At 40.0% G+C, this 18977-nt stretch overlaps 1 protein-coding gene and 1 pseudogene across 1 annotated transcript in view; both read left to right on the top strand.

Annotated features, from left to right (window-relative positions):
* The window catches only part of LOC103738618 (zinc finger protein 669-like), a 20059-nt gene extending 1722 nt beyond the window's left edge, over positions 1-18337 (top strand). The window contains exons 2-4 of the mRNA XM_029566223.1: positions 8263-8352; positions 13679-13763; positions 18257-18337. Coding sequence (XP_029422083.1) covers positions 8263-8352; positions 13679-13763; positions 18257-18267 — 186 coding nt within the window. The 3' untranslated portion in view covers positions 18268-18337. The remainder of the gene's footprint in view (positions 1-8262; positions 8353-13678; positions 13764-18256) is intronic.
* LOC115071338 lies at positions 13937-15467 on the top strand (annotated as a pseudogene).
* Positions 18338-18977: the final 640 nt, after the last annotated feature.

Below are 18977 nucleotides of genomic sequence, written 5' to 3'. Positions count from 1 at the left end.
AATATTTTCTTCTAATAGTTTCAGGGTTTCCAGTTTCACATTGAGGCCTTTAATCCATTTGGAGTTGATTTTTGTGCAAGGTGAAAGATAAGGATCTAATTTCATTCTTTGACAGGTGGAGATCCAGTTTTGCCAGCACCATTTGTTGAAGGTGCTGTCTTTCCTCCATTGTGTGTTCTTGGCACTTTTGTCAAATATCAGGTGGCTGAAATTTCGTGTACTCAGGTTTGGGTCTCCAGTAATCTATGTCTATTTTTATGCCCATACCATGCTGTTTTTATGACTACAGCTCTGTAGTATAGTTTGAGATCTTGTATGGTAATTCCCCCAATGTTACTCTTTGTGCCGAGGGTTGCTTTGGCTACCCAGGGTCTTTTGTGCTTCCATGTGCATTTAAGGATAGTTTTTTCTAATTCTGTGAAGTATGTCATGAGAATTTTGATTGGGATTGCATTGAATCTATACACTGTTTATGGTAGGATGGTTATTTTCACAATATTAATTCTTCCTATCCATGAGCATCAGAGGTCCTTCCATCTTCTGGTGTCTTCCTCAATATCTTTGTTTAAGGATTGAAAATTTTCATTGTAGAGATCTTTGATGTCTTTGGTCAGGTTTACATATATATACAGACATATATATTTAATACATATATATATATATATATATATATAATTTGTGTTGTTGTTGTTTTGAGGCTATTGTGAATTGGAGCATTTCTCTGTACTCTTTCTCTGACTGCTTGTTATTGGTATATAGAAAGGCTACTGATCTTTGTAGATTAATTTTGTAACCTGGCAGTTTACTGACAGTGTTGATCAGTTCTTGGATTTTTCTTGTGGAGTTTTTGTGATCTTATGTATAACATCATAACATAATTTGACCTCTTCTTTTCCAATTAGTACTCCTTTAATTTCCTTCCCTTGTCTTATTGCTCTAGCAGATGTTTAAAGCACTATATTGAATAGGAGTGGAGATAGTGGACGCTCTTGTCTGGTTCTTGATTTTCATGGGAATGCTTCCAGTTTTCTTCCATTTAGAATGATGGTGGCTGTGGGTTTGTTGTATACAGCTTTAATTACGTTGAGGTATGTTCCCTGCAGTCAAATTGCCTTTAGAACACTTGTCATGAATGCATGCTTTGTCAAAAGCCTTTTCTGCATCTATTGAGATGACAATGTGGTTTTGTCTTTGAGTCCATTTATATGATTTATGATGTTTATTGACACGTATATAGAACCATCCCTGCATCTCTGGAATAATGAGTTGGGTTAATCTGTGTCTTAAAGTCCTATAGTGTTGTTTTTATGAATTTGGGTGCACCAGAGTTTGATGCATTATATGTTCATGATTGTAATATCTTCTTGGTTAATTGTTCCTTTGATTAGAATGAAGTGATCCTTTTTATCTCTTCTGATTAGTTTTAGTTTGAAGTCTATTTTCTCAAATATTAGAATAGCAACCCCTGCTTCTTTCCTAGTGCCATTACCTTGAAATATTGTTCTTCCATCCTTTCACCTTAAGGTAGTGCTTGGTTTTGAAGGCGTGATGGGTTTCTTCCAAACAGTAAAAAAATGGATTTTGTTTCTTAATCCATTCAACTTGTGTCTAGCCTGTATCTTTTGACTGGGGAGTTCAGTCCATTGATATTTAAAGTTATTATTGAAAGATGTGTTGGTTGCCATCATTTTCATTACTGTTTTTATTTTTTGTGTAATTTTGTGTTTATACAATTATACCTTCATCTAGTTTCTCTCTCTTGACCCTGGGATATAGTTGTTCCTTTCTCTGTTCTTTGTATTGCTTCAAGTATTCTTTGAAGGGCTGGTTTTATGGACATGTATTCTTTCAGCCTATTCATGTCATGGAAGATTTTTCTTTCCCCTTCAACTATAATAGACATTTTTGCTGGGTAAAGGATTCTGGGTTGGACTCTAACATCATTTAGAAATGTAAATACCTTGGTCCAGTCTCTTCTGGCTTTCATAGTTTGCATTGATAAGTCAGCTGTAATTCTGATGGGTTTTCCTTTATATGTGAGTTGTTTTTGTTTGGCAGCTTTCAGTATTTTCTCTTTGTTCTGTACATTTAGGGTTTTTAGTAGGATATGCTGTGGGGAGTTTCTTTTCTGGTCCTGTCTATGTGGTGTTCTATGTGCTTCTTATATTTGTATGGGGATGTCTTTCCTTAATCTGAGGAAATTTTCTTCTACAATCCTGTTTAAGTTCTGATTAACCTGAGATTCTTCTCCTTTCTCTATGCCTATGATGTGTAAATTTGGTCTTTTCATGCTGTCCCACATTTCTTGCATATTCCATTCCTGGGTTTTTAAAAATTTTTCATAATTTGTGCTTATGAGTAGCCCAGTTCATCAACTTCATCCTCCAGTGTTGATATTCTGTTTTCCATTTCATTCAGTCTATCCTTGAGGCTTTCCCCTGTTGTTTCAAATTGGCTTATTGAGTTTTTCACTTTCTTCTTCATTTCAGCCTAAGTTTTCTTCAGTCTTTTTGTGAATTCAGTGAGTTTATTCCTATCTATCTTTTTTTAGCTCTTTGGTTTTTTTTTTTTTGTGTTCTTTAAATTCGTTGAATTCCTTGATCATATTTATGATTGTTCTTTTAAAGTCTGTGTCCTAGGTTATGTCTAGGGAGTTCCCCCTTGTAGAACTCTCCTACAGGACTGGTGGAGTTTGGTGGGAAGATGCTGTTTTGGTTTTCCAGATTCTTTTTCTGTTTCAATTTTTGGCATGTTGATTTTTTTTGTTGTTTGTGATTCTGGTATGAAACTCAAACCTTCTTTTGTTGAGTTGAAGTTCGCTTCTGTGCATTATTGGCATGCCTTTGTTTTTTTCTTATTGGGTATGTAAAGCTGGCTGGTCTAAGTTTCAGGTTCTCTCAGGTTTTATTTTGGAGGGAACTGGTGGATTCAGATCAGCTGCTCAAGAGTTCCCACAGATGCCCAAGCTAGGCTCCAGTCATATCCATTCACGCTTCCTTCCAATGTTTGGATCCCTACTAGGGGGTGCTCATTACACAGTTTGGGAAGTTCGCTAAGGGGAGGCCCGATTTTGGCTTTCTCAGCAGTTTGCTAAGGTCTCAGCCCCTACTGTAGAGAAGAGAGGTCTAGCCCTGGCAAGGTGGGAGGGGCCTCACATAACCCAAATTAGGGGATTTGATAAAGCATGATTTGGGGAAGCTCACCACCATGCAGAGGCCAGATCCAGGCACTCTCAGCCCCTATACTAAGGTGACAGCTCCCATCCTACTGCAAGGTGGGAGGTCAACCCCTTGGGGTGGGGAGGCCTCACGTTATCCCAATTAGGGGATTGGATACTGATCAATTTCGGGAAGCTCACCATCAACCTTCTCTTCATATTCTGGAATCTAATTTAACACTGAGTTTTGGGTAAAATGTTTTTCAAAATATGCCTACAATGGTTCCAGGAATGGAACCAGGCAGGGCAAGGGGAGGAGAGATGTGGCCGAGGACTCACAGTCTGCATACTAGAGGAAGCCCCTTGCAAACCCCTCGGCTCTGTGCGCCCTCCACTCTGCAGTGCGTCCTTCCTTTCCACGTTTGCTTTCTCTCTTGCTGAAGTAAACCTTGACTGCTCTCTGTGCTGTGGCTTGACACCCCTTAGATTATGGACCCTGATTCCTTCTTTTTGGGGATTGCTCAGAGGATTTTTCTGTCAATGTCATGTGAGAATTGCTATGTGGACTTTCCTTGAAGAGGCTTCACTGATCTCCCCATCGTCATCCCTTTCGTTGGGTGTTTTTCTCTCTCTCTGTGTCTGTATCTCTGTCCCTCTGTCTCTGTCTCTGTCTCTCCTCTTACCTCACTTATTCTTATGTTAAATGAAACTCCTCTCCAGGCTGTGAAGGTTTTTTTGTTTGTTTGTTTTTGCTTTTTTTTATTTATTTATTTTTATTTTTATTTTATTTTTTTATTATTTTTATTTTATGTGTATGTGTGTATTGCCTGCATGTAGGTAAGTGCATCCATGTTGTGCAATGCCCACAGAGGTCAGAAGAGGCTGTCAGATCCCCTGGACTGGAGTTACAGACAGTCATTAGCTGCCATGTGGGTGCTTGGATTCAAACCTAGGTCTTCTGCAAAAACAACCAGTGTTCTTAATTGCTGAGCCATCTCTCCAGTCCCTGTTTTTGATTTTTTAATTTTATACATGTGTGTGTGGATGTATGTGTGTCCACTCATGAGTGTGGTATCCATGGTGGTCAGAGGATAAGAGATCCTCCTGAAGCTGGAGTTACATGTTGTTGTGAGTGGCCTCACGGGACTTGTGGGAGTTGAACTCTGGTCATCTGAATGTACACACTTGGAAGCACTGAGGCATCTCTCCAGGCCCCTCTCCAGGTTTTAAAGGGAAGCCTTTCCTTCTCCTTAAGGCCCCATCATATTTGGCCTCTCTGGTATATTGTACCATTTTCTATCTAATGTTTTTCCTCAGGCCTCTAGGTCCAATCACGGTCTCAAAGTCCTTTCTCCTCATAAACTTCATTCCAGCTCTCCTTTTCCTGACTGATCACTGCTGCTCTATTATCTCTTTATTGTTACATTTAACAGAGGCACAGTAGAGTTTTGAGACATACAACAAGAGTATATACTTGCTCATTAAGGCTCTTGTCCATCAGTGATATATGTTATACTCCTTTGGCTAACTTGGCTGACAGGATAGTACAAGGTAAGATAAGATGCCTATCTCCTCTCATGCTCATGTGCACATGATGCCACTGTACCATAGGAATGATTTCAGGTGAGCAGAACTCTTCGGTGAGATGTTATAAAGGACTTGCTGATTATTAAGGGAAACTTGGATGTTGGGTGTGAGGAAGGCCATGGTGTATTTAGGTCAAGTTAGCTGATAGAGAGAGGAGTAATTTCCCCATGGGAAGTGGAGACCTGGGAAGTTCTGGCATATACCCACATTTCTGTAGAAAAGGAGTCACTTTTTTTTTTTTTTTTTTTTTTTGGGTCTTTTTGAAACATGGTCTCCCTGTAGCCCCACCTGGCCTGGAACTCACTATGTAGACCAGGCTGGCCTTGAATTCAGAGAGGTCTGCTTGCCTCTGCCTCCCAAGTGCTGGAACTACAGGCATGAGCAACCACACCTGGCCAGGAGTCATTCTTAAATGGAGTGAGTTGAGATAGGAAAGAAATATGGGAACCCAAACTACTGCAAAGAAGGGTTCTAACTCAGAGCAATACTGTCGTGGAGTGAAGACTGTTTTATTTTCTTACTACCAGTTGAACTCTTAATGGTCTATTGGGATTGTGTCATTTATTGGACTGGAGGGGCATAAAGTCAAATTTACTTCTGGGGCCTGGAGAGATGGCTCAGTGCTTAAGAGCACTGACTGCTCTTGCAGAAGAACTGGGTTCAGTCCCAAAATCTGACACTCTCTTCTGACTTCTGTGATATTGCATGACACCAATGCACTCATATACATGCAGGCAATACACTCATACACATTAAAAAAAAATAGCAGACTTCTGGAGGCCTGAGTTTGTGTACTTTCAGCTTTCAGGCCCACTGGTAGGTGTGCTGCGATCCTCTCTTCCCACACTATCCTTAAGACAAAAACTACAGGTTAGGGAATAAAGATATTTATTTGGGCTTGCCAACAAAAGCTTATATCTGGGAGGGGATTACTTACAAAGGCATGGACGATCATGGGCTTTTTTATCTACATCTTGGCTGAGCTTTCCAGATCCGAGCCTGCCAGCTAGTTGGCCCAAGATGGCAAAGCTCCTGCTTCCTCCATGGCTTCTTCACGTCTATCCTTAGACTCCCCCCCTCATGTAATTGAAGCTGAGTGGGTGGAAAGGGTGACTGTCTCCCTCCCTTCCTTTGGAGTGTCTTAGGATTCAGATATTCAAGTTGCTGATTCTTTCGGAGGACATGTCAGTCCAACAGAGGCAATCTGAGGAGCTTTCTGAGAATGGTATGTTCTTTCTGGGGGGAGAGTTCAGCACAAGCAGTTTTTCAGAGTTGATTGAGTTGAGATTGCTTGTGTATGTGTATATGTTCATCTTACTGCAGGTATGATGCAGGTGAAGTTCTCACATGTTTTCGGAGGCCAGAGATTGACAATGAGTGATGCCATTTGTCAATTTTCTCCTTTTTTGTTGTTGTTGAATTTAGAAATTTTATTACTATTATATATGTATGTGTATATCATGTGTGTGGACAGGCTCACATTTGCCATGACGAATGTGTGGAGGCCTGAGGACAATTTCGTGGAGTCAGTTCTCTCCTTCCCCCTTTTGTGTTCTGTGGATTGTACTGAGTTTGCCAGGCTTGCCAGGCAAGTGCTTAACCTGCTGAGCCATCTTGATGCCCCCCTTCACCTTCTTTATTGAGACAGACTCTCTCACTGAACAAGGAGTTCACTAATTCCCTTAGACATAGAGCAGCCAAGCATGTGCTAGGCTTCCTGTAGCCTCAACCTCCTAACCACTGGTTTAGAGTCATGTATGCTGTGACCAGGCTTTACTTTGTCTTGGGAATCTAGTTTCTTGTTCTTATCATTATGTGATAAGCACTTTACAAGTGAGCCATTTCCTTAACCTCAAATTCAGTTATTTTTTTTCTTTTGGTCTTTTTGAGACAGGGTCTCCCTGTAGCTCAAGCTGGCTTGGAACTGGCTATGCAGACCAGGCTGGTCTTGAACTCAGAGATCCGCCTGCCTCTGCCTTCAGAGGTTTTAATTTTAAGTATATCTGTGTTATGCCTGCATGTGTGTAAGTACAGTGCTCAACGAGGATAGCAGAGAGCATTAAATCATCTGGAACTGGAGTTATGGATTGCTGTTAGCCACAATGTAGATGTTGGGATTTGAACCTGGGTCTTATACAATAATAGCCAGTGGTTTTTGTTTTTTTTTTAGGGGGGTTCTTTTTTGAGACAGGGTCTCTTGTAGCCCCAGCTATCCTGGAACTCACTATGTAGACCAGGCTGGCCTTGAACTCACAAAGATCCACCTGCCTCTGCCTCCCAAGTGCTGGAATTAAAGGTGTGTGCCACCACACCCAGCCCAACAGCCAGTGATTTAACTGCTAAGCCATCTCTCTAGCCCTTCAAAATGAGGTTTTATTTAGCTGTGTTGAAGTAAACCACCTCTGCTCTTTGTCTTTTGTCTTGGATTTGAGTTCATTAGAGGTAGAGATGTTCTTACTTTGTCTTAATAACAAAGGGTGAAGGTGCCTGCCTGAAGGGTCCCCATGGGAACAGCTCTTATGGCTTGTGGCTTTAATACAAACAGAAGTCTGGCTTATGTGGCCAGTATCTGATCAAACTGCTTTCAGTTGAAGAATAAGCAGATACAGGAAGCTGAATTTGTGGTTGCATTTGTCCATGAGTGTTTTAGAATACTCATGGGCCCAGCAAGACAGGGGTCGATTGGAAATGGTTCTGGGGGAACAGCTATTAATTGAGACCACTAAAAAAAAAAATGTGGCCAGGTATGGTGGTGCATGCCTTTGATCCCAGCACTCGGGAGACAGAGGCAGGCAGATTTCTCTGAGTTTGAGGCCAGCCTGGTGTCCATAGTGAATCCAGGCCAGATGGGACTAGATGGAGACCTTGTCCCCAAAAGATCAAAAAAACAAGAACAAACAAACAAAAGGTATATATAGAATAGCCGTGATGGCACAGGCCTTTAATCCTAGCACCCTAGCACTCAAGAGGCATAGGCAGGTAGATCTCTGTGAGTTGAAGCCCAGCCTTGTCTAATAATGAGTTCCAGGCCAGTTGTGGTTAAAGGGAGACCCTGTCTCAAAAAAACAAAAAAAAACAAAAAAAACCCACCTTATTTTTGTTATATGTGTATGAATGTTTGCTCTGCCTGTATGAAAGTGCACCATGTGCATGCAGTGCCCATGGAGGCCAAAAGTGGACATCAGAGTCCCTGGAACTGGAGTTATGGATGGGTGTTAGCTACCATGTGCATGCTGGGAACTGAACCTTGGTTCTCTGAAAGAGCACCATGTGCTCTTACCCGCTGACCCTTCTCTCCAGCCCTAGAGTCCATTTTCACGGAATGGCTGGTAGACATCGACAGTCCAATTAGGAAGTTCGAACAGTCAAATCAGTCCTCCGTGAGGGTTCAGTTGTGGTGTCAGAAGATGTCATATACTTTTGGACAAGGTGGTAAGATTATATTTCAGGCAGGATCAGGAATAACAGGATGTCGAAGGACTAAAAGTGACACAATAATGGGATTTCTCTTTTATCAGGTAAGGAGTGCGGCATCCGTAATCAGGCAGATAGGCTGCCCAGACCCAGTAAGGAGTCCAGTGATATTGTCAGCATTGTCCCGAGAGCAGGTAGGCAGCCTTCGTAACTGGGGTAAACATGTGCATTTTGTTTGTAAAGTTTAACCTTGGTCCTGGAAGAGTTTTGGAGATCTCCGTGGAGTGTCAGGGACTGGATGAATTCCCTGAAGTGGGTGTTGGTGATCTGTAGGACAAGGAGTGGATAAAAGAAAGATCATACAAAATTTAAATTTATATGATGGATCCCAGAACGGTGAGAGGGTTTTGGATATTAGGGTCTGGAGATTTTTGAGGGTGGATTTCACCTGCTCCTCATCAGAGAGTAGATCGAGATCTCCTAGAGCCTCACAGGAGTAGTGCTCATAAACTTCTGGAGGAGGTCAGATGTACCCATGGTGGTTGTCAAGGGCAAGTTCATTCATGAGACAGGCAAAGTATTGACTGGAAAAGATGGAAAACCAAAATATAAAAGCAACAAAAAGAGCTTTATTGGAGTAAGCAAACAGCTCCATTGTCGAATGGCAGGGGTCCAGAGCTGGGAGGCCACTGAACAGGTCCAGGGTCTTATACGGTCACTGGACCCTCCATCTTCCATTCTTTTTATTGTTCCTCCTTGGATGTCCAGCCCCAGTGGGCTCTATTTCCATCCATGCTCCACCGCAATGTCTCCTGGGAACAAGTTGTTGCCATCTTAAGAAAGCTGCTCTGACTTTATCTGGCTGTGTCCCTTCTCACTTTCCCTCAATAGAAATGGACCTTGTAGCTTCTTACAATTACAGATTTGAACTTGCCCTGTTAATGCCAGGTCCAAACAGCTTTGACTGGTCCTTTTTCTTGTAGGTGGCTTTTATGATTGACCTGATCCCCTGAGTTAATGTTAAGGAATGATGCCAAAAAGCTGAGGTTAGGCTTGGACTTCTGCTTATCCCGGTAGTCATTATTGGCTTCACAGTGTATCCTAGTGACAGCATTGACCGATGAGCCTGTAAGGAAAGGTTTTATTTATAGTCAGAGAGAGCTAAAACTGCAGGAGAGGTGCTTTAGGAGTTTAATCTAATGGTTTAATCTAATGGATCTTCCTCTGCTTCTCTTAAGGACTGCTTTCTCTTAAGGTGAGCTGTGTAAACAGCTAGCCATGCTTTCCCACCCAGATGAGCTGTATCCCTTCTTAGTATATAAGCCAAAATATATCCTTCATCTTGTCAGGTGTTTGGTTGCAACAAGGAGAAAAATACCTACTTCCTGGTACTTTTAATATCCATTTTAATGATAGGCCCTCTAGAAGTAATTTTAGTGTGTTATTGGGTATAGAATTTTAGTTTTACTAATATACATAGAAATGTACATTTATACACGTGTATGTATATTTGTATGTATGTATGTATGTTGTATGTATGTATGTGTTTACCATTCTGGTCTTGAAGTCGTGGTGATTCTCCTTCCTTAGTTTCCAGAGTGGACTTAATGCCTGTGCTATAGGCATTTCCTTTCCTGTGTGTAAGTTCTGGTCTATTCCATACTTTCTACTCTATAATAATCAGGGTATCAGATCTTATGTTGAAGTCCTTGATCCATTTGGAGTTAAGTTTGTGCACTGTGAGAGATAGGGATCTATTTGTTTTCTTCTATATGTGGCAATCCGGTTTGACCAGCTCCATTTCTTGAACACGCCATCTTTTCTCCAGTGTGTGTTTTTGGCTCCTTTGTCAAAAATCTAGTTGTTGTAACTATGGGGACTCAAACCTGGTTGCTCACTTCTACTCCATTGGTCAATGTGTCTGTTTTGATGTTAGTGTCATCTGTTTTTATTACTATAGCTCTGTGGTATTATTTGAGATTAGGGGTGGTAATCTCTCCAGCACTTCCTTTATTGTTGAAGTTTGTTTTTCCTGTCCTGTGTTTTTTGTTGTTGTTTTTGGTTTTGGTGAGGTTTTTTTGTTGTTGTTGATGTTGTTTGTTTGTTTTTCTGTTTTTGGCTTCCCAATAAAATTTGAGATTATTTTTTCAATTTTTATGATTAATTTTGTTAGAAATTGATTGGGATTGCACTGAATCTGTAGATTGCTTTTAGGATGGGCTGGAAAAGTGTTTGACCAAATACACTTTTGTCCTTTATGTTGTTAAATGTCACCAGCACAGAGAAGGATGCAAATAGGGACTCAGAGGACATGTCAGAAAAGTGACCAGGAAAAAAAAAAAAAATCCAAGAGCATGAGTTAGGGATTGAATATTTCATAGGTATTTCTTTTAAATTAATATTTTCTCATGAAGAGAGTAGAGAGATTTATAAACCTTAAAAAGTAAACTTAGAAGGCTGGAGAGATGGTCTAGCATTTGACAGCACTTGTTGACCATCTAGAGAACTAAAGTTCAGTGTCTAGCAGCCATGTGTGCGACCCATAATTGCTTGTAACTCCAGTTCCAATCTGACATCCTCTTCTGACCTTGAGGGAACTAAATACTCAGAGCCATGTATATACACATAAATAAAAATAATGTACTTTTAAAAGTAAACTTAGGAGGTTCAATAATCTCCTAAAACAAGGGTCATAGTGCCCCTCACGAATATATAAAGATTAATGAGTAAAGACTAACAAATCCTGAAGATTCTGACTCTCTGGCCTTGAAGTTCCCCAGTAGTTGTTCAGGAACCTTTCTAGATGGAGCTTTTGTGAGCTGTTACACATGGTAAGGAGGTTTTTCAAAGTTACAGCTGTCTTTCTGTCAACCATGGTCCTGTGAGTAACCCTTCACCCATTCTTCTGTAAGTAACCTCAATAATTTACTAGACTTTGATACAATCTTTTCTTTTGAGTGTCATACTCTGGTATGAATAGACGTGGTTCCATCTGCCCATGAGAAGATCTGAGGTTCAAATTTATACAAATTTTGAGCTTTCCCCAGGGCAGGGTATGTGGGGTACAAGATCCATCGTAGGTCCCAGTTATGTATAGTCCCAATGAAAAAGGTACGTGTAATATGACAGATCTCCCAGTTATGTGAAAGGAACTTGTCTCAGCACTCTAAACCATCGCATCCCATTTAGAACAATGGATTTCTACCTCATGAAAGTGAAACCCAGTTTCATTTTGGAGTCACTTATTGGGTGTTTGGATGGAAATCTGGACTGATCTGGAGGTGGCATTCACAAAGGCACTAGCTTTGCATTGGTCTTGTAGAGACGTTTTCTGGGGAAATGAAGGCCTGGCCAACTGTGATTTTCTAAGATCAGTCAGTATCTGGCATATTGCTGCATTCACATAATTAAGACTGAAATTCAATATTTTAATGAGTTTACTAGTGCTTTTCTTATAGGACACTATTTGCCATTAGGAATTAGTTTGAAGATGTACATGCACTATGTCAGAGGTCACTAAGGGTAAGAGTAAAATGTTGATGCCTGATTTTTAAGTTTTAAAATGTTATCATTGTGTGTATAATGTGTGAGTACATGAATATGTGCATGTCACAATTGTCAGGGAACAGGCTTCTGTTACACAACCTGTTTTCTCTTTTTATCTTTTTTGTGTTCTAGGGATCACATTCAATTCTTTTGGGGCACGTGTTTTTGAGACAGGGTCTCCCTATATCCCCAGCTGACCTGGAACTCAGTATGTAGACCAGGCTGGCCTTGAACTCACTGAGATCCACCTGCCTTTTCCTCCAGAGAACTGGTATTAAAAGCATGAGCCACCATGCAAATTCATATCCTTAAGCTTGTGTGGCAAGCCCTTTCCCTACTGAACAAGCTCTCTAGACTCCAGGACCAGATTTTTAAATGTGGCAGTTAGTTTTGGGGCTTTGCCTTTACCTTTTTTTTTGGTTTTTTGGAGAAATTTGCCATTTGCTGAGCCATTACTGATCCTAGTCAGTTTTTCGTCAAGTAAAGAATTATCTAGTTTGGGCCGGGCGTGGTGGTGCACCCTGTAATCCCAGCACTCGGGAGGTAGAGGCAGGTTGATCTCTGTGAGTTTGAGGCCAGCCTGGTCTGTATACTGAATCCAGGCCAGCTAGGGCTACCGGGAGACCCTGTCTCAAAAAGACCCACCCCCCTAAGAATTATTTAGTTTGATGATTCATGGTTTTTTAAAATATTTTATTATTTTTCTTTTATGTGTACAAGTGTATTGTCTGCATGTATGTGAGTGCACCCATGTTGTGCAGTACTGTGGAGGTCAGAAGAGGGCTTCGGATTCCCCTGGAACTGGAGTTAAGGACAGTTTGTAGTCTCCATGTGGGTGCTGGGAATCAAACCCAGGTCCTCTGCAAGAGAAGACAGTGCCCTTAACCCCTGAGCCATCTCTCCAGCCCCAATTCATGATTCTTATCTAATCGTATAAAATGAAATCATGAGTTTTGGTGACCTGCTTCCTGCCCTTCCCCTTTCCAGTCCTTTTCCCTCCCTCTTTTCTTCCTGAGATGCATGTTTTGCTACATAGCTTAGGGTGACTTGGACTTTTGTGCTCATGTAAATCTGTGTCATTTTCTGATGCAGTTGTCACTGTACACATATGGTGGTAACATGACTGACTACAGTGTGTTTTTATTGAAGCACATGTCGCCTTTGTATTTACTTTATTCACATCTGACATTATTTAAAAAATTTTATAGCTGGGCATGGTAGTGTACCCCTTTAATCCCAGCTCTCAGACACGCAAATTTCTGTGAGTTGAAGGCCAACCTGGTCTACATAGTGAATTCCAGGCCAGTTGGGGTTACAGGGAAACCATGTCTGAAAAATACCAAAAAAAAATTTTTAAGTATTGTCTTAGGATCTTTAAATTAACTGGTATCTTATTTGTTATTTGACTAAAATTGTACTTGAGGGGCTGGAAAGATGGCTCATAATTAGAAGCACTGGCTGTTCTAACAGAGGACCTGGGTTCAATTCTCAGCACCCACATGTCAGCTAACAATCGTCAGTAACTGAAATTCTACGGTGTCTAGTGCCCTCTTCTGACCTCTGATGGCACAGCACAACATAGGTACACTTACATACATGCAGGCAATATATTCATATACATAAAAACATTAATAAGTAAAATATATTTTTAAAAATTATGCTTGAGTAAACTATAACATATACATTACTTCTTCTGTAAGCACATAGAATGGGCTTTCTTAAGAGAGGAAGTAGACATGTGCTGTTGAAAGAATTGGGGCAGAGCAGCAGCACATCCTATGCCCTGTGTGCAGTAGTGAGAGGAGTGTCCCTCCAGCGCTCTGTCCTTCAGAACCACTCAAAGCTTGCAATAGAACTTCTGTGTCATTGGAGCAAAATGGGATAGCACAGAATGTGGGAACCTGTTATCAGTTGAGTCTGTGGAATATTTAGGATTCTGTGTCATTCGAGGATTTTGTCGTGAACTTTACCCAGGAAGAGTGGGCTTTGCTGGATCCTTCTCAGAAGAATCTCTACAGAGATGTGATGCTGGAGACCTGCAGGAACTTCACTTTTATGGGTAAGATTATCATCTTACCTTCCTTAGCAATTTGAAATATTAAAAGGGAAGAATGGTGTATAAATTTGGTATGATAAAGATATATCTATATCTATCTATCGCAAACCATTTTTTCAGTAATTTCTAATTCATCAAAATTTTCTTCAACTTCATTTTAGGACACAATTGTGAAGATGAGAATATTAAAAATGATTATAAAAGTTCAGGAAAAAAATCAAAGGTAATTTGAGAACAGTAGAAGGAAAGTTTCTTTGAAGGGAGTTTTAAAATATTTATATTTATTATTCATGTGAGTGTTGTGTTTTGTGTGTGTGTCTTTGTGTACATGTGCTCAAGGAGGTCAGAAGGCATTTTTATATGAGCATTTATGAGTAAATAATCAGTAGGCACAACCTTATGGTTTTTATCATTAGGAAATGTAACCTGCATTTCAAATTAAGAATCCTATTCAGTGTTTCACGTGGATAGCAAATGCTATAATAATATATGTGGAAAAAAGCTTAGTTCTTCCACTTCTCTTCGAGGCCATGAAAGAATTCAATGTGAAAAACCCTATGCATGTAAACAGTGTGCTAATCCCTTTACACTATTCAGTTATCTTCAAGGACATGAAAAGATTCATAAGATAGAGAAAGCATTTGAATGTAAACAATGTGGTAAAGCCTTTAGGGATAACAGTCATCTTCACAGTCATGAAAAAATACATACTGAAGAGAAATCCCATACATGTAGAGAATGTGATAAAGCCTTCACACAGTACAGTCAGCTTTAAGTACATGAAAAAATGCACACCAGAGAGGAACCCTATGCCTGTAGAGAATGTGGTAAAACCTTTACACGATGCAGTCAGCTTCAAGCACATGAAAACATTCATACTAGAGAGAAACCCTATGCATGTAAAAAATGTGGAAAAACATTTAGACAGTCCAGTCACCTTCAGGGACATGAAAATAGTCATACTGGAGAAAAACCATGTGAACGTAAACAATGTCTTAAAGCCTTTAGCCATAAGAGTGACATTCAAGTACACAAAAAAATTCACACTGGAGAAAAAACATATGAATGTAACCAATGTGGTAAAGCCGTTAGATATCACAGTTATCTTCAGTTGCCTGAAAAACTTCATACTGGAGAGAAACCATATGAATGTAAAAAATGTGATAAAGCCTTTATGTTTCCTAATTCCTTACGGTCACATGAAAGTATTCATACTGGAGAAAAACCGTATGAATGTAAACAGTGTGGTGAAGCCTTTGGACATAAGTGTGATCTTCAAAGACATGAAAAAACTCATACTGGAGGAAAAAACGTATGAATGTAAACAATGTGATAGACCCTTTTGATGTAAAAGTGATCTTCAGTTACATGAAAAAATTCATACTGGAGAAAAGTCATATGAATGTTAACAATGTCACAAAATCTTTAGATATAATAATCTTCAGAGGAATGAAAAAACACATACTGGAGTAAAACCCTATGCGTGTAGAGATGGTAGTAAAGGCTTTATACAATATAGTCACCTTCAAGTGCATGAAGAAATTCATACTGGAGAAAAACCAAATGAATGTTAACAATATGGTAAGGTCTTTAGATATCACAGTTCTCTTAAGTTACATGAAAAAATTCATACTGGAGAGAAACTATGAATGTAAACAGTGTGAACAGTGAGGCCTTTGCATTTTCTGGTTCTTTACAGTTACATGAAAAAAAGTCATAGTGAAGAAAAACTCAGTGAATGTAATCAATGTCTGTGGTAAAGACTTCAGATGTCACGGTGATGTTCAAAGACATAAGTTGATATTAGACAGAATCCTTTGAATAGGAGCAGTACAGAAAAAACATAGACTTCACAGTTGTCTTTACCTGAAAGAATTCATATTTTTGTAAACCTGTGAATGCAATCAGGGTAGTAAATTCTTTAGATGTCATAGTTACCTTCCTTTATGTGAAAATTCATGTTAGACCAAATCCCAAAGAATGAAAGCCATGTAAATCCTACATATGGTATTTTATCTTAACTTTCATGAAAAAAAAAATACTGGAGAAAAACCTTGTGAATGCAAAGAATGTAAAGCTTTACATTTAATAACTGTACAATTACAAGAGAAAACTAATTTAGCAAAAATCCCTGTTAATGTGAACAATGCCTATAATTGATAACCTTCCTGAATTACATGGTAGGGCAGTTTCACATCACAGTGCTCTTTCAATGTCAAATAATTCATGGGAAAAAAATTTCTAGAAATGTAAAACCCAAGTGTTGTTAATGCTTTTTATGAGTTCATTTCACTTATGGATAAGAACTTACTCTCAGACCTCTAAGAATATAAATGACTGGGGAAAGTATCGAGCTAGCACAGTCCTCAACAAAAGCAACAGTGTGTTGCTTGAGATTTTTCCTAGGGAGACCTGAGCAAATGTCTACTCACCTGAGACAGGAAGCTAATGACACAAAAAAGGAATTCTTCCAATGTCCAGTTCACTGAACGTGGGTAGGATGCTCTGGGGGTTACTTCCAGGTATATGGACGATCACTGACAGCCCCATCACCTAAAAGCCCAACCATGCTAAGTGATGGCTCATGGAAGCTGCGATCTGAGATCTCTGCACAACCGGCAGGCAGCTTGGTTAGTTGGGGAATTTCTTTTCACAATTGTTTACTGCTTCTATAACGTCGTGAAGTGGCTTTAGCAATCTTATAACTTGAACATTCCAGAACTCATTTACTTCTTGAGGCTTATGCTTCCCTTTGAGAGAGACTGTGTCAATTTGGAGGAAATTGCTGAACAACAGTCCAGCCTTTGCACTGGCTCTTACACTGTTGATTACATTTTATATACTTGAGGGTCGGGGGTGTGGATATACGTGTCCATCCACGGCTAACATTTTGCCACTGTGCTAGAGAAATACTCACTTTTCCCAAGGATCTTCATTAGTGTTATACCATCCAGTGTAAAAGGAAATTTCCTTCCATGAAGAATTGCAGCAGACAATACCAGAGACCTATTAGGTATGGTCACCCGAATTCCCTCTGGGTCTCCTGCATTATCAAGTAAACCACATAACATATCTTTATGTGAGTTTATTATGGTTTATGCCCTCGGGTAGGGAGGGGGTAAATTGGGGAACTTACACAGAATCAAGCAGTATTGCACAGTGGCTCAGAGCCCACCACCTGATGCTCCCACGGCCTGCCCGTAGTCTCCCTTAACTTTTGCCCATGCATCTTGGGCCCACAGTCTCGTCCCAGGTCGATAAACGCCCCCTCTCGTGTCCATGCGGGTGAGGCACTGGGGCCATCTCTCTCTCCACACCCACCACCGCGCACATATACAGGGTAGCTAACATGTTTTCCTTGTGTTCACATTCAAATTCTTAAAAAAATATATTTTTATTTTACATGTATTGGTGTTTTTCATACATGTATGTAAGTATACCTATGTTGTGCTGTGCCTGCAGAGCTCAGAGGAGGGTTTTGGATCCCCCGGAATGGGATGTTTAAGTAGAAAAGAGTGCTGCTTTTTAGACAGGTTTGAATTTTGTATGGTAGTACTGTCCTAGTATATGTATTGTTCCCAAACAGAAACAGGGAAAGTGATAACAACATGAGAAAGCTTCAGCCTGTTACTACAGGTTGTGGAAGTTACAAAGATGGTTATAGGAGATGAAAGAATACAGTACGTAAAGGATCATAGTCATCTTAGGAAATATGGATTATTACTAGGTACTTACTTCACTAATCAATCTACTCAAGGCATCACTTTAAAATTTTGTCTCTTGGAATATTTGGAAAAATAAGTCTGTTCAAAAAGCCTGGCAAATATAGGTACAACAGCAAGCCCAGCTGATAACTTGAGCCATCAAAATTACTTTCCTTGACTGATCAGTATCTGCTAGGTCACAGAAACCCAAAAGTGAACAGAAGCTTCAAGAGGGGGAGTGATTACCATAAGTGAATATAAAGCAGTGGAAAAGAACTACTGTTAATGGAATTCTAAAAGCAAACTGTGCTCCCCCACCCACCACTCCTTGAAAATAAGTGAAGTCACTGCTGAGGGAAATTGTCAAATTCTTTAACGCGAGGCTGTACCTTCAATTCCATTGCTGGCTGAGCTTGAAGGATAATAGTACCCAAGATTTGGTGGGGGGATACCCACACAGACTGTTTTAGGTGGCCACCAAACCATCTCAGGTAACTCTTGATATCACAGGTAAAGGGACTGATTTTCATTCCATATTGAAACTTTATTCTCTGTCTACATAATTATCCAATTCCTTGTCTAAACAAATTTGTATAGCATGCGATGTTGGCAACACTAAAGCCTTAAGAGCTGGGATCTTCAGCCTTAAAATATTTCAAATTCTGGAGTTAGTAAAAACCTTTTCCCTTATATGTAATACAAAGATCTGGCCCTGAGAGGAGTCCCCTAAAGGTTCCAGATTGACTTTCTAACCGAATAGCCAGTATGTGTCCTACCTTCATCACCTTGCAGGAGTTTACTGAGGCTGCAGTCATGGCTCTGAAACCTGTTTCTGAGGATTAAATGAAAGTCCATCTTACAGAAAGTTGGAGAAGAAATGAAAATAAAATAAAAGGAGGACATTGAATATGATTCTATTGACCACTGCAATCACTTGTTTCCTTTCAAAAAAAAAAGTCAAAAGCATACTTGCTATTGGTCTGTAATAATGCGGGAGTTAAACATAAGCAGTTGAATGCTATTACATAATCTTGTACAAAGGAAAGCGTGCACTAGAAGGTTAAAATTTTACAGAAATTCTTCATTCTAAAGGATATACTAATTTTTTTGACATTGGTTTCCTTGTCCTTCGGCTCAAGAAAGCACTTAACTGTGTTGAAAACTACTCAGTGTTATTCACTAGAGTACAATCTGCCCTTTCATTGGCCTTTGCAATGTCAAGAACATCCTAAAAAAATTTTGGACTGGGGAAATGGATACACTCACCATTCCAAATATTTAAGAGCTCATGACATGTGTTTGAAAACTTGAAAGTTTGAATTTCCATAAACTCAGACATGGCTGTGCACAGACCCATCCCAACATGCCTACAGTGCTGTAGGAGTCAGAGCAGAATACCTGGACGCCCATAGGCCCTAGAGCCTGCTCTACACAGTGAAGAAATTAGAGTCCCTGGTGAGGAATGACACTGAGGTTGTCCCCTGACCAACAAGCACCTTGACACATGCATACC

This window comes from Nannospalax galili, unplaced genomic scaffold, assembly GCF_000622305.1.
Source record: "Nannospalax galili isolate Female #2095 unplaced genomic scaffold, S.galili_v1.0 scaffold1519, whole genome shotgun sequence".
NCBI classification, from domain to species: Eukaryota; Metazoa; Chordata; class Mammalia; order Rodentia; family Spalacidae; genus Nannospalax; species Nannospalax galili.
The sequence above is the reverse complement of the archived record's forward strand: the minus strand, read 5'-3'. Positions and strand labels throughout refer to the sequence as shown.